Source organism: Beta vulgaris, chromosome 1 (assembly GCF_026745355.1).
Source record: "Beta vulgaris subsp. vulgaris cultivar EL10 chromosome 1, EL10.2, whole genome shotgun sequence".
NCBI lineage: Eukaryota > Viridiplantae > Streptophyta > Magnoliopsida > Caryophyllales > Amaranthaceae > Beta > Beta vulgaris.
Window position 1 is genome coordinate 50287124 of NC_079202.1, and position 15009 is coordinate 50302132.

The 15009-nt window shown below is 35.7% G+C and overlaps 1 protein-coding gene across 1 annotated transcript; it reads left to right on the plus strand.

Moving 5' to 3' along the window:
• The first annotated feature begins 2160 nt into the window (after positions 1 to 2160).
• On the plus strand, positions 2161 to 13885 carry LOC104891096 (uncharacterized). The gene is made up of 9 exons (XM_010676746.4): positions 2161 to 2388; positions 2523 to 2628; positions 10824 to 11119; positions 11266 to 11371; positions 11449 to 11802; positions 11892 to 11968; positions 12062 to 12186; positions 12883 to 13164; positions 13529 to 13885. The coding sequence occupies exons 1-9, from the start codon at positions 2288 to 2290 to the stop codon at positions 13546 to 13548; spliced, it is 1467 nt and encodes a 488-aa protein (XP_010675048.1). The 5' UTR covers positions 2161 to 2287; the 3' UTR covers positions 13549 to 13885.
• The last annotated feature ends 1124 nt before the right edge of the window (positions 13886 to 15009 follow it).

The window sequence follows — 15009 nt, forward strand, 5'->3', positions numbered from 1 at the left end:
CCTATCCATATTTTTGAATTTCACGCAATATTTTTTCTCTCTCTATTCAATTGAACATCATCTTCATCAATTTTCCCCAATTCAAACCACACACTCGATTTTTTCTCTCTCTATTCAATTAAGACTATCGATTATTAGCTGAGGATTATCTCAAGCAAGTTGTAGAGTTGACTTTAGTGGTCATGGAATTGGCTTTCGTTCATCCCGTCATGGATCGCCGAGCTTGCTTGTGGTCATGGCCCAAGCTCTGCAGTTCATGTTGAAATTCGATTATGGGCACAATTTTTTGATTTTAATATATGGCTTTAAGTATTTTTTTTTTATTTCCCCAAAATTCGATTTCTCTTATTATATCTCAAATTTTTTAATATTTGGGCATGAATAGTAAAGATATATTAACGAAATTTGATTTTTTGATTTTAATATATGGGTTTAAGTATTTTTTTCTCAAATTCTTTTTAATATATAGCACAAAAGCAATTCGAGTTCTCATATTTTGTCTCAATTTTTTCTTTATATCTAGGACACGAATATCACTAGGGGAAAAAAAGGAAGGGCTGCGGAGGAAGGGCTGTAAACATGCCGACACAACAGAAATGATTTGCACTAAACATGCCGACGGAGTCTGATTGCCTATTGTGATACCTTTTCGGAAGCGGAACGGGCCAACGAGTCAAACTCACCGCTATGCTGTGATGTTTAGGCTTTTTAAGCTATCCGAGTTCGTTTAAGCCTCCAAATAGGCATTTTAAGTTTTTCCGAAATTTTTTTCCCCTTAAATTATGTATTAGGGTTTTGTTTATGTATTTAAACATTATTAGGTTAATGTTTGGAGGTAGTTCTTGTATTTTCAGATCTATAATGTTCTTGTATACTTCTCTTTGTTTATTTTGATTAATGTTCTTGTATACTTCTCTTTGTTTATTTTGATTAATGTTCTTGTATACTTCTCTTTGTTTATTTTGATTAATGTTCTTGTATATTTCTCTTTGTTTTGATTAATGTTCTTGTATACTTCTCTTTGTTTTGATTAATGTTCTTGTATTTTCATCTTTGTTTTGATTAATGTTCTTGTATTTTCATCTTTGTTTTGATTAATGTTCTTGTATTCTCATCTTTGTTTTGATTAATGTTCTTGTATTAGTTTTTGTTCTTTTTTTCATTTTCGTTTCTTTTTTTTTTTGTTTTGGGTTTAGTATTTTCATTTTCGTTTTGTTTCTCTTCTCTTCTGTTTAATTTCAGAAAATGTGAGATTATGAGTAAACAAATGCCAAAAAAATTTTTTTAAATTTTTTTTTGGTAGGAAGGGCTGCGCTTTTCTAGCGCACCCCTACTTAAAAAGTGAAGGGCTGCTACTGAAAGGGCTGCTGTCAAAAAGAGCAGCCCTACAAGCCTTTTTCAGCGCAACCCTTCTTCATTTTTCCACTAGTGTATGGAAGTCATTTTTGACGAAATTTCATTTTTTTCGACCATTAATGATGTAATTTTAATTTGAATTTCAACTATCTTCGAATTAAATTTTATATAAACTATTTAAGTTAATTTTTTTTTTGAAAAAAAATATAATACAACACATATTCGTAAGAGTTATTGTAATTTGAGTTTTAATTTTACTCGAACATAGTACTTATTTTTAAGATTTACTGAACATAAAATAACACACAAAATTTTATTTTCAATAACGAACTGCGTACCTGATTAACGACAAAGAATCGACAAATTTCAGAGTTCCATATTTGAGAATGTCGTGAAGCTCCAATCTAATAATAGAACTAAATTTTTTTTGTTTGGAGTTTGTGTTTGTAATTGAATTTGTGTTATGGAAAGATTGATTTGAAAAGATGTTATGCCGTGTAATTTTTTTTTTGTTATTGTATTTAATATTAACGTTTGGTAAGTTCTTGATTTTGAATCTTTTTTATTGGCAAGTTTATATAATTGAATCTTATATGAGTTGATTGATATTTTATTTTGGCAAGTTTATGCATGGAATTGGGGTTGATTAGGTGGCCAAAGGGGCATTTAAGTAAATTCCAAGAGGGACACCGTTGCTCTTGCTCCCATTGGCTTATATAATAGAGATATACAGACAATGATACTTGGAGGGTAAATTTGGAATAATAAGTCCATAACTCCAAACGGCATAAAAACCCCCTCGTGTCTTTAACTTCCCCCCTCCAATATCCCCTGAATCTTCCTGAGGTCATTTTGATTTTTGAGAGCGAAGTCACCACTGTCTTCCTCAACCGCACTAACTGAGAAAAAAGAGCAAGAAAAGCCGCTAACAATGGCGGATGAAGTGCAAGATATCGACAAAACGAACGACATGGAATCTCAAATTAAGTCCGCAATTCTCTCACGCTCCTCTTACTTCCAGGATCAAGCCGAGTACACCTCTTTCTCTTTCACTTTCTCTCTCTTCAATCAGCTTACTTCTCTACAATTTTCGAATCTAATGTTTTTCATCCTCCATTAATGTATGATTCGTATCTTAAATTTTGCAATTTGCGATGGATTTTCAGCTCGTTGACGTTCGAGAAAGTGAGAAGGTTACTGGAGAAGGACTTAGGGTTAGAGACTCACGCTTTAGATGCGCATAAACGATTTGTTAAGCAGTGGCTTCATACGGTATTCTATTATCTCTCTGCTTCTTTTTTCCCTCTCTTTTTCATTTTTGAATTTCCTTTTTTGAGTCATAATTAGTGTTTGATGAGATTTTGAGTGTGATGATTGTTATAATAGGAATTAAATTTGTTTGGTTATAACTTCTGAATGTACATTTTGGCGATTTTTTTCAGTTTTATATGCATACTGAAAGTTAGGTTTAGATTTTTAGCTAATGGGGGCTGCAGTGTTTATAATATATGAATAGTCCTTCAAGAATTAGGTTGTAGAGATAAGAACTCGAATGTAATGATTATTACGCGGTTATTAGGTGACTGTTGCTTGCTATTTTTGCTTAGTTCGACTGTAGAAATGGATGTGTCTTTCCAGAGTGGGATGAGTTTGATAGTGTTTTGCGTGTGGGTTGAATTGTAAGTAAAAGCTGCTCAATTTAGGGTTTTGAGAAGTCGTCATTGTTTACTTCCTTTCTCAACATCGTAGCATGCGCTAGCGAGAGCGTTGATGGAAGAAGCTGGTTTTGTGTCTTCATGCTTGTAGAATCTTTCGAGTTTTTTGCATTTTGAATTTTGATTGGGTGTCAGTGGTTAAGGATTAGTGTTTACCCCGGTTTTATTGGACACTTGATCGTGTTTGTAGGAGATTGAATTTATTGTTTATAGGTGGAGTAAGTGATTTGCAAATATCAATGTAATTTTCTTACTAATTCAATGAAGCTTTCTCGATAAGTGGACGCTCTTATATGTACTCAATTGAGCATATTCTTGTTCAAGGATGTTCTACTGGGTGCTTTACTGTCGCTTTTTTCTTATACGAGCCTTTATATGCACGCTATGCTTGCGAAGTTGAAGGATGAGTGGTAATTGCTTTTTAGTTTATTAGATGAATGGATTTTCTCTTTTTATTTTTATTTTTAAACTAATAGAGTGGTATGTGTTGTAGTTTTCCTTTGTAGTTAGGGGTACATTGGTCAAAAAGGGTGGACACCAAAGTCCTGAAGAGTTCCCCTATAGAATAGAGATATGCCTGATCATCATGGTTCTAAGTTTAGGTTGAAGGTCTTACGGGAGAGGAAGTGAAGTAGCCACGGAGTGGTGGGATATAGGCTAGAATGCATATATAGGTTCCTTTCCTGCCCTCTAGCCATTTTTTTTTTTTGAGAATAAGGATATCCATAACCCCCATAGCCATTTGGAAATTGGAATGGATATTTTGTTCCTGTTTTTTTTCCTCTTAAGTCTCAGTTTTGCCCCATTTTGTGTGGAATGCCATCTTTGGTTTCAGCTGCCTTTTTATGCATCTCCCTCCTTTTCTTCTTTTTATGGACTAACTTGTAGAAGAAGTAGGAATTTGGCTGCTGTCTGACCACTATATATAGTGTCACTACTCACTACCTCACCGGACCTCATATGGAGCCTTTAATTTTTTAGTGAACGATTTTGGACAATTATGCTCTCTTTTGGTATCTGAGGATGGAGTGGCTTTTGGGGGAAGCAGCTGGAAAGTTGAATAGCTCATTGTACTGTAAGACTGTTCCACCTGCTTTTTGTTTTGCTTGTATAATTGTACCAGTAACATAGGCACATAGCTGTAAAGAGGCTGTATCTTTCATCTTGTGTATTTAGCTCCTATTAGTTTGATCTTTCCTTATAAATTTGTGTTTCGGTCAATCCAGTCTCCCTTGTATTAGAGTTTACAACCTAAAGGTATCTTCTGAGCCCAAATGCGTTAATCACCTTTGCTTAAGCTTAATTCTGAGTTTGATAGGAAACAGCTTCCTCGAGCTCCAAGCCTCCAACAAATGGGAGATATGTCCAAGCAGTCCCCTCACTTCTGTACCTACATTTGTTTGTCACTTTCTACCCCAGAGAACTTAGGCAACTATGAGGCTCTTGACTCTAGGGCCTATGTTACTCTGACCCTATTAGAACTGTCGGACTAGTTAGAACTTAGAAGTATCTAACATGGACACGTAAGTCATTGCTATGAATTAACATAACTTGGACACCAGTAACAGTAGAAAATAAGGAAGAAGATGAGTATTTGATTGATAAATGGAAAATACAGCAAAACTAAATGATATTCAAGCTTTCGAGAGTCTTGATTCTCTCCCAAACGAACTCTTAAAAGCTCACCCAAATTCTCATCTATTTTCAACATGCTTTCTTCTTTCTCATTACCACTATAAATAGACTACTTGCACTAACAAACTATCTAACTTATTCTTCAAGCTAACTAATGAAGAGACACCCTAAAATACCCTTGCACCCTAAATATTGATTCATAACATTACCATCCCCTCAAATTTCCACCTTGTCCTCAAGGTGGATAGTAGTCGGCACTAGATTCCCTGCCTAGGCAATGGTGATCAATGCCATTATTGATGTCTGGCTTCCACTGCCGTCGAAGCTCCTCCGTAGTGAGTCTTTCTATCTCCTGTAACGGCACCGGTAAGAAAAAATGGTTCCTAAAGATGTCATGGGGTGGAGATGAGGTTTGTATGTAGTGATGAAAAGATGTGCTGGGTGGTTTGGATTTGATTTTGCAGAGTAATTGATGAATTTGGAAATTAAAATGATGGCATGAGTAGGAGAAGGGCTGGGTGGAATGTTGAATTGTAAGGTGGTCTTTGTATTTGGGCAGGATTGATGTCAGGTGGGCTGGGTTGGGTTATGAACTGAGGATTCTATATAACAGGGGTCCAGAGGTGGGGAAAGTAATTTGGGTGAAAAATGAAAGGGTGGGTGGGTGTAATAAACAGCGGGCTGGGAAAATATGAGAGCTGGGTTGGGTGGATGATTTGTGAGTTAGGGGGGTGGGTGGGTCAACGAGGTTGAAAGATTGTTGGGCTGGTCAAATTCTGTGGCCCCAGATGCATAAAATCATTACCGGTGTTGTCTTTCTTTTCATTTACGAAATTACTCTTAGTGAAAGCTTTTGAAATTGACTTCTCCTCCAAGCCAACAATAGTCCTAGCCAAGCTTATCTCGTAAGCTTCCCTTTCAACGTCTTTCCTGGATCTTCTGGAAGAGTTCCCTTGCTACACCACCACTTTCTTCAAAGCTTCTCGGACCACCACCGGAGCTTTCACTTCCCACGGGATCACCAGGTCCACCGCCAGAACCACTTTCTGCAGCACCACCACGCTCAAATTGTTCTCCATGTGGTTCACTTGCAACACTATCTGATCCACCACCCCTCGTGCCGACAGTGAAGCTTCCCCAAGGGAAACCTTGGAAACCACAACCAGGACCACTGCTAGAGGCACATCTTCCCAATCTTCCTTCATTGGGTGCCACCTTATCTTTGTCGGCGATGAAGGATGGATACCCTCCGGATCCACTTTTCTTCCCATTTGTATAATCCTCTTCTTCCGCAATGATATCTTCCTCGCTGGTGGTTTGCATCTCATTGGTCTTAGCCCCTTGTTTATGATGGATTCCTCCACCTCCATAGATGGTGAATCCGATTTCTTGGAAAGGTCTCCTTGATGGTGCTCTTACTTTAATTTTCACCATAGCAGTTGATGATTTCCAGAAATTGATTTGGTCCTCCACCGCTTTTCCTACCTTCTTCAGATCTGACCCGTTTTGCCAAGAGCTCGTCGATGTTGTATTGAAATTTCGTGCGACCAGTGCCTTCAATTCTTCCCTGGTAGAATGGTCGTCGTGGTGCTCCCACCGGAACCATAACAACGCGTCGCCTTCATGTCTAATGGCAGCAACCTCTAACTTCTCCTTCTACCTAATTGAAAAAAATTGAAGAAATCTTCCAAATGAGGGATCCAATCATTTGGACTACCTCCATTAAACACCGGAAACTCAAGTTCTTGTCTTATGCTTTGCTCCTCCCCCAGATATCAAATTCCACGATCTCGTTTCCACTTGATATTTGCAAATTCCTCTCGAATCCTTTTACCCATATGTTTTCAACGAATCCTTGCTCGCTCCTCCATATGATGTTGACGAAATCTGGCGAACTCCATTGCAATTTTTTTTTCCAACTTTTTGTTTTTGAGAAAAAATCAAAAACTGAAAATCAGCGATCAATCTCCCTGAATCGTCGGCTCTGATACCATTTGCTATGAATTAACATAACTTGGACACCATTAAAAGTAGAAAATAAGGAAGAAGATGAGTAATTGATTGATAAACCAAAATTACAGCAAAACTAAATGATATTCAAGCTTTCGAGAGGCTTGATTCTCTCCTAAATGAACTCTTGAAAGCTCATCCAAATTCTCATCTATTTTCAACATGCTTTCTTCTTTCTCATTACCGTTATAAATAGACTACTTGCCCTAACAAACTATCTAACTTATTCCTCAAGCTAACTAATAAGGAGACTCCCTAAAATACCCTTGCCCCCTAAATATCGATTCATAACAATCGTTTGTATGTTTTTCTTATTATGTTTTGAGATCATAACCGAGTATATTTTTATCTGTTTGAGATGTCAAATTCATGTTAGACACAAGTATGTCTAATATTGTCGGAGTTGATCCTCGAGGCCTGACATCTTCATTTTTTCAACACCTATTTTGCAAGCAAGAAATGTCCTCTGGTTTAAGTGTAACTAATCTCAGATAGTGAGTTCCTGGGATCTTTACATATAACTTGTGTAATCCATTGTTTCCTTGTAGGTTAAAGTTTATCCTTTTGTGCAATCATGTGGTAGTTTACAACCTACGAATATTTATTGTTGGCTATTTTAAGCGTATTGTTTCAAGATATGAAATTTCTGATGTACAAGCTTTCAATCTGGAAATGACTAGAAACTACCCCGTAAAAAAGCACGGATTATTATTATATTTCTTTTTCATACTTTTAATATTTGTATGATCTTTAATTTAAGTTGCATATGAAGTATAAATTACGTAAATGTTATTATAATGTATTCCTACTGTTCTCGATTGTGCGTGTGTGTGTGCGTGTGCATGTGCGTGCATGTGTCATGTGTTGGTGCACTATGTTTGCTTGTAACGTTGAGGGCTTTTTGTTTGTTTGTTGAGGTAGGGGGATTTGAAGTGGAATGCAAATCTTTGGATGAGCTGAAGTGCTCCAAAACCTTAAACCCACCGGCAATCCGATACCCAAAAATAGAGCACCAGCGTATAGCTATTATTCTTCAGTCTAAAGGTGTTCATAACTTCATATAGCCAATTTACTTGGAGTTCTTTTACAGTTTGCAAGAACTAAAAAAAGAAACCAGACATACAAAGTTACATATATTCGTTGGATCTTAAGAATACTCGATAATGCATTCTACTTCAAGTGTACCCGGAGCAATTTGCTTAATCCTAAAAAGGGATTGATACTTGAGATGGGGTCGATGTACTTATCTAACATCTCTTTCTGACTGCGCGCCCCGCACCTTCATCTAAATTAACAATCTAAATGACTAAAAAGAAAAAAGTATTTAAGCCAACAACTTCACCGTTTCAAAGAACAGTAATGCAGCAAATGCACTTACAATCAAGCAAAAAAGCATACGTGAGAATGATTGTTCATGCTGTGTGCTGGAGATGTAGAAATTGTTCTCTCTCGTGATGACGATTGCTGGAATAATAAATCAAGCATTAAACATTCCCTTTTCTTTTATTAAAATCATCATATAATTTTCAATTTTTTTATGAAAATGAATGTGAAAATACTGGAAAACTAAATTGCTTATCTGATTATTATTCTATGGATGTTTTTCATAGGAAAATTTAGCAAATTTTGTGTCTAATGACTACAAATCTTTTTGATGCTTTTATATTGACACATTATTTATACATTAGAAACTAAGTATTTCCTAGAACTGAAAAGAAGGATAATACTAGGGAATCAGTTTCAGAATGTGAAGTAAATGACTCAATATATATTGGTGGAATACGGCAAGAAGAATATTAGTGCACATCCGCAAATATGTAGGTGCACCCATGTCCATGTAGCTCTTCATGCACCTGGAATTAAACTACGTCGTTTTGGTGTGTGTAGGCTTTCAAATACTTACTTTTTTTTTTTTTTTAAAAAAACAAGTGTATCTCCACAAATCCCCCACAATTCTCGCTAGTTGCATATATTGCAGTTATATGCAAGTTTCGTTTGGTATGGCTAATTTCCTTTCTTTTATATAAAAAAGGGCTTTTTTTTATGGAAGAAAAAATGATTCCTTATATTAAGTCAAAAATATTAGAATATCCCTTCAAAAAAATATTAGAATATGATTCTTTTTTATCAATTAGGTTTTTTTCCCTTTTAAAAACTGATATTTTTTTCTATAATGATATATGTTCTTTTTTATAAAATGAGATAATTTTAACCACGTGTTCTTTTTATCTAGAAATATGTCCTTTTAATGTAATTAGATATGTTCTTTTACATATATTTTAATTTTCATTATGGGTTATGTTCTTTTTAAAGGAGATATCTGATTTACGTGTTCTTTTTACCTAAACAATATGTTCTTTTGATGTAATTAGATATGTTCTTTTATATTTTTTTTTATCTTTTATGACCTATGTTGTTTTTATAAAATGAGATTTTTTAACGAGAGAAATGAGATTATTTTAAACAATATGTTCTTTTTACCTAGAAAATATATGTGCTTTTCATGCACGTAATTAGGTATGTTCTTTTACTATTTTTTTGCAATATGAGCTATGTTCTTTTTAATGAGCTATTCTAAAGTATATGTTCTTTTTTGCCTATATAGTATGTTCTTTTGATGAAATTGAGTATGTTCTTTCACATTTTTGTCCATTATCATCTTGTTTTTTTCTTATGGAATGAAATAATTTTAAAATATGTATTTTTTCACTTATATAATATGTTCCTTTAATTTAGTTATTGTTCTTTTTCTTTCATCATCTGCTTATTTTACAAGTGGAAAAGTTAGGTTTTTTGCTTCATGTTTTGAGTTTATTTTGGAAAGAGAAAATAAATATACCAAATGTAACAATCAAATAAAGTCAAAGTAGGTGGTAAAGGAAACTTATAAATTATAGTCTCTTGTTTTTGGGGAAAAAAATATAAGGAAACCTATCTCCTATTTTAGTGGGAAAGTAGTTAACTGCAAAGCAAGTTTTCAGCGGGATTTTTTGGAGTTCACAATTTTTTTTTAATTAATTAATTTCCTATAGTTCAAATTTGCGTTTTATAGTTAAAGTGATGTGTTTTGGAGTAAGACCACGTAGAGGAAGGTGGTCTCTGGTCCACCATCCAGGCTTTGGTGCGAGTCAATGACAGTAGATGGGATTACCAAGAGGGAGAAGATGAGGAGGCAATGTTGCCTTCTACTACTGAAACGGGTGATCCTCAATGACCAAGTTCCAGGAGAATGAAATAAGAATAGACAATGCCTCTGGAGTCTGGACGGTAGGGTTTTTGCCGTAGATCGAGTTCTGGCTGGGACTGTTTTTAATGTCAAACCTAACCTACAGAAGCAGGTGATGCAGCAATTAAGCATCACATGCAAGGTGATGGTGGATTGATTGTCGTCTGTGGCGAGTGAGCGGTTGGAGGAGGGACAATGTAGATGGTGGGGATAGAAATTACCAGTGAGAGGGGGATGTACAAGTGCACAATGTTTGGAGGAGAGTGGCTATGCAGCAAAGGAGAGCTATCAATTGTAGGTGGTGAGTTATGCATTTTCTCACATGCTTGGAAAAATAGCAGCGTAATGGAATAGGAAAAAGTCACTTGTCAAACCATTTGTTGTAAGAAAAGTTTAAGTATTGATTGATGCCGTTCTATTCTTCTTTGAGGCCTGAGGGTGCTCTGTTGATCACTCGCAATCCTCTTGTATCTGTGCAACATTGTAACCCTCTGTAATTTCAGTCTCACATGGTTATTGGGTGATCTACTTTTTTTGTTTGCTGTGGTGAACTTATTTTGAATATATATATATATATATGACCCACAAATTCGCTGCTGAGATGAATTAATTGCTCTGAATTGTGCCTATTGCAGTAATTAGGAACATTTGTCATCATGAACTAATGCTATGCTTAGTTCTTCGACCTCCTCTCCTTATAGAGAAGAAAGAAAAAGAAAAAAGGAAGAGAGAAAAATGTTACTGTTTTTTTTTTTGATATATAGCTTCTCGAATGTTTTATGTTAGGGTTTCTGTGGGAATCGAGTACGTAGTTGTTGATTCATAACGTTGATGATCAAGTGCTCAAAAAAATATATGTTTTCTTTTCCCCTGAATGCTAGTGCATAGAATCTGAGGCTTCTGAAGATTTGTCCAAGAGCAAAGTTGATGCTGGGGAAAATGCCATTTTATCTACTGAAGAAGCAGAACCTGTAGATGAACTTCATGTGAAGGACGAAGCAGAGGATCCTAACTCTGGAGATGCAGAAGCAATGGAAGATTCTCCTGTAATGGGTCTTATGACAGGACCAAAGAAAGCCGATGGAGCTGAAGACACTGAAAGTAAAGCTGTACCAAATGAGATAGCAATAAAGAAAGCCATTTGGGATCGAGCATCTTATCTTAAAGAGAACTCTGAGTATGTCTTGTATATTGAATGATTCAATTTGAATGGTTGTCCTCTGTCTCTCAAAAGAGAGGGGGGGGGGGGTTGCCATTGTATTTTGTGACGTTCATCTGTCTACGGTATAGTTCATATGATAAAGAAAAGCTTGTTGTTACTAGGAGCATTACATTGGCTGGACTACGTCGGCTCCTGGAGGAAGACCTTGAACTTGAAAAACGTACATTGGATCCTTTCAAGGAGTTTATAAGTCAGCAAGTGGATGAGGTATGCTACCAATGATAAGCAAATGTGCTTGACCTTGAAATTGAGCATTGTTAATGGGTACATAACTCTTTCTTCAGGTATTTGACTCACCTGATATTCCCGAACCAATTGTGAGTGAGAAGAAGAAGAATGTTAAAAAAAATTCTTATAAAAAATCCTCTGCCAAATCTAGCAAAGAGGAAACACATGCTTCTTCAGAGAATGAAAGTGATGAGGTTGAAGAAGAGGAAGTGAAAGTTAGAAAGAGAAGTGCTTCAAAAAGCAAGCCACAGAAAGCAGAGGCAGTCAAAAAACGTAAAAAGACTGAAGAGGAAACAAAAGGAGCTAAAAGGAAACCAAGCAAGATCGCAAAATCTACATCAGAGGGAAGTGGTGAAGAAGATGGTGATGAGGGTGATAATTCTGATTCATCTGCTGAAAAACATGTGAAGGTGAGATGTCTTTTCTGTCCCTCTCGAGTCTTAGTGATGAATCTGTTTATCAAGATAATATTGTATTCAAATTCTTTTTTACTTTACAGAAGAAGGAGATTCCTAAACCTTCATATGGAAAGCAAGTGGAGCGTTTAAAATCGGTGATCAAATCTTGTGGCATGAGGTTTATGATTTTTGTAGTTTCTTAACCATTCAAAGCAATGATATCAGTTGTCGGTGTCTGTCAAGACTAATTTATTTCTTCTGTTCTCTGCAGTATTTCACCGGCAATTTACAAGAAAGTCAAACAGGCTCCTGAAAACAAACGTGAAGCCTGCTTGATAAAGGAGCTTGAAGAGATGCTTGCAAAGGAGGGATTGTCCACTAATCCTTCTGAAAAAGGTATTATTGTGGTACCAAACTCTGGATTGTATTTGTCTTGCTGAATTTCTATCTATATTCTATATGTTTATATTTAATGGGTACGTCTTTCCGTATTACTAAATTTGTTAAAACATTATCATATATCGCATATGTAATGGGAAAATCTGCTGCAATGGTATCATTTAAAAGATTTGGACTTCACATGTATCATGTGTGGTCCTACAATATCATGAGCATCATTGTTGCAAATAGCACCAGAATCCTTCTGGTCATATTTGTTAGCATGTATGGACATGTGGCATCATGAGCATCAGTGCTTAAACACAAGACGTAAACAGCTTCCTGAATCCTGATAATATTTGGGATCTGTGAGGTTGCAATTGTTAACAGTCAGTTCCATTAACAGGCAATTGTTAACAGTCAATAGTCAAGTATCATATTTCCCTTAACACGCACATAATTCTCTTCCTTTTCCTCCAAATCTTTCTATCCAAACAATTGCAAGAGAGCCTATTGCAGTTAGTTAATAGTTATTCCGGCTTCAGGAGTTTCCTGTATTTTGTTCAACTATACTTTTGCATTGGAATTCATGGAACTGTATCAACTGAAATTTCTTGAGCTTAGGTTTATACACTGTCATGTCCTAACAATACTTCTGTAAAAAAAAAGCATGAAGTTTTGCATTACTGACAATTTCTTTTCTATATTCATTAGAGATCAAGGATGTAAAGAAAAGGAAGGAAAGAACAAAAGAACTTGAGGGCATAGATCTGAGCAATATCGTTTCAAGTTCTCGCCGACGGTCTACCGCCAGCTTTATTCCTCCACCTAAGCCCACAATACCAGATTTGAGTGAAAGTGAGTCAGAAGAGAGTGAGAATGAGGATGACGATGAGGATGTTGAAGAGGAGGGGGACGAGGAAGTAGAGAATGAGGAGGCTGATGAAGATCAAGAGAATGGTGGTCATAGCAGTCAAAATGAGGAATCTGACAAAGGTATGTTCTTTAAGTGGTTTTTCAACATGATATTTCCTGGCTGGCTATTAAGAATCAAGAAAACATATGATTGCTATATTTGTCTGAATGGGCACTTGCATTGATTGAGCTTATTACAACTGCATTCTCACAAGCCATGGAAATTCCTTTCGAGATTGTTGTACAATGCTCTCTGCATATAGGTGTCTTTTATCCTTTGACTCGTCCTTTTGTAGTTCTACAGAAGCACTTGTTATCCTTTGACTCGTCTTCTTCTAGTTCTGCAGAATCACTAGCTACAGAAATGGAGAATTGCACTTTTAATGGTTAACTATTACTGTGCGCTTCTTTGTGTCATGTGCTGATTCTTTTCCTTATCTTGCAGGTAATAGTGATAGTGATTAATTCTGCACAGGCTTCATTTGATGGGCCAACGCTCGGGAATTCGATAGGGATAGCATGAAGATGTATTTATGTGCCATTTATCTTTTTTATTTTAGTGTAGAGTATTTTATAGTTTAGGAAGAGCTTTTGTATTTAGGTGTTGAATTGGGGCATAAAGTTAGGTTTCACAAATCTGGTTTCAGAAGTTCATAAGTAGGAATCTGCCAGAGAAGATAACTAGAACACCTCTGCACTCGGCAATTTAGATGATGCTTTAATTGTGGTGTGTAGTGATTATGACTGTTATATCTTTTTCATTATAGACCATTTTTTCACATAAATTAAGCATTTGGGACAATGTGAATTGGTGAATTTTTTTGATGAGTATTTAGTGACAGGACTTTGGTGGGAGGTAGATTTGGTGAAAAAAAACAATAGAGGATTGAGATCACCCTTTTTTTTTATCCTTTGAATCAGATTTTTATTTAGAGTTTTTTGTCAGAAACAACCTTTTATAAGTGTCATTTTGTCAGAAACAACCTTATAAAATTTTTTTTGTCAAAAACAACCTTTAAACTCAATTTTTTTGTAAAATCAGACCTGGTGCCATTTTCCGGCATTGACCGAGATTTTCCGGCCTTGACTTTATTTTTACCCCTCTTCCCTCCCTTTTATTTTACTTGGTATTAACTTTCCCTCCAATTTCATGCTTATAATCCACCCTTATATAACTATTTCTTCTCTCTCTTCCTCATTAATCCCAAATTCGAAAATTCCCCAACCAAAATCCCTAAATCTGGTGTGTTCTATTTTAGGGTTCTTCAATTGGTAAGTTTATGATTTTTCATCTCAATTAATTTCTTCTTGTTCATAACATTTAGGGTTATCTTTTGAATTGAATTAGGGCTTATCTTATTAATTGAATTAGGACATTCCTTTGAACTTAATCTGTTATTTTCATCACACAAAAAGGGAAAACACACAATCACCAAAATTAGCAAAAAGAAGAGAAAAATGTACAGTTAAGAGAGAGAGAATTACTGAAGAAAAAGAGAAGTAATTTACTGAAGAGAGAGAAATTACAGCATGGGAAGTTTAATGGCTCTTACTTGCTATTGCACAGAAGCATTCAATCACAGTAGCTAAGGTCTTCAATGCCTCTATAGTTCCAAAGAGAGGAGAGAGAAAAATAGGGTGTGGGTTTTGAAATAGGGTGGGTTTTAAGAATGAAATTGGAGGGAAAATTAATACCAACGTAAAATAAAAGAGAGGGAGGGGGGTAAAAAAAAAGTCAAGGCCGGAAAATCCCAGTCAATGCCGGAAAATAGCCACCAGGTCTGATCTTACAAAAAAATTGAGTTTAAAGGTTGTTTTTGACAAAAAAATTTTTATAAGGTTGTTTCTGACAAAATGACACTTATAAAAGGTTGTTTCTGACAAAAAACTCTTTTATTTATTAATACTTTGAATGTTTATAAGGTC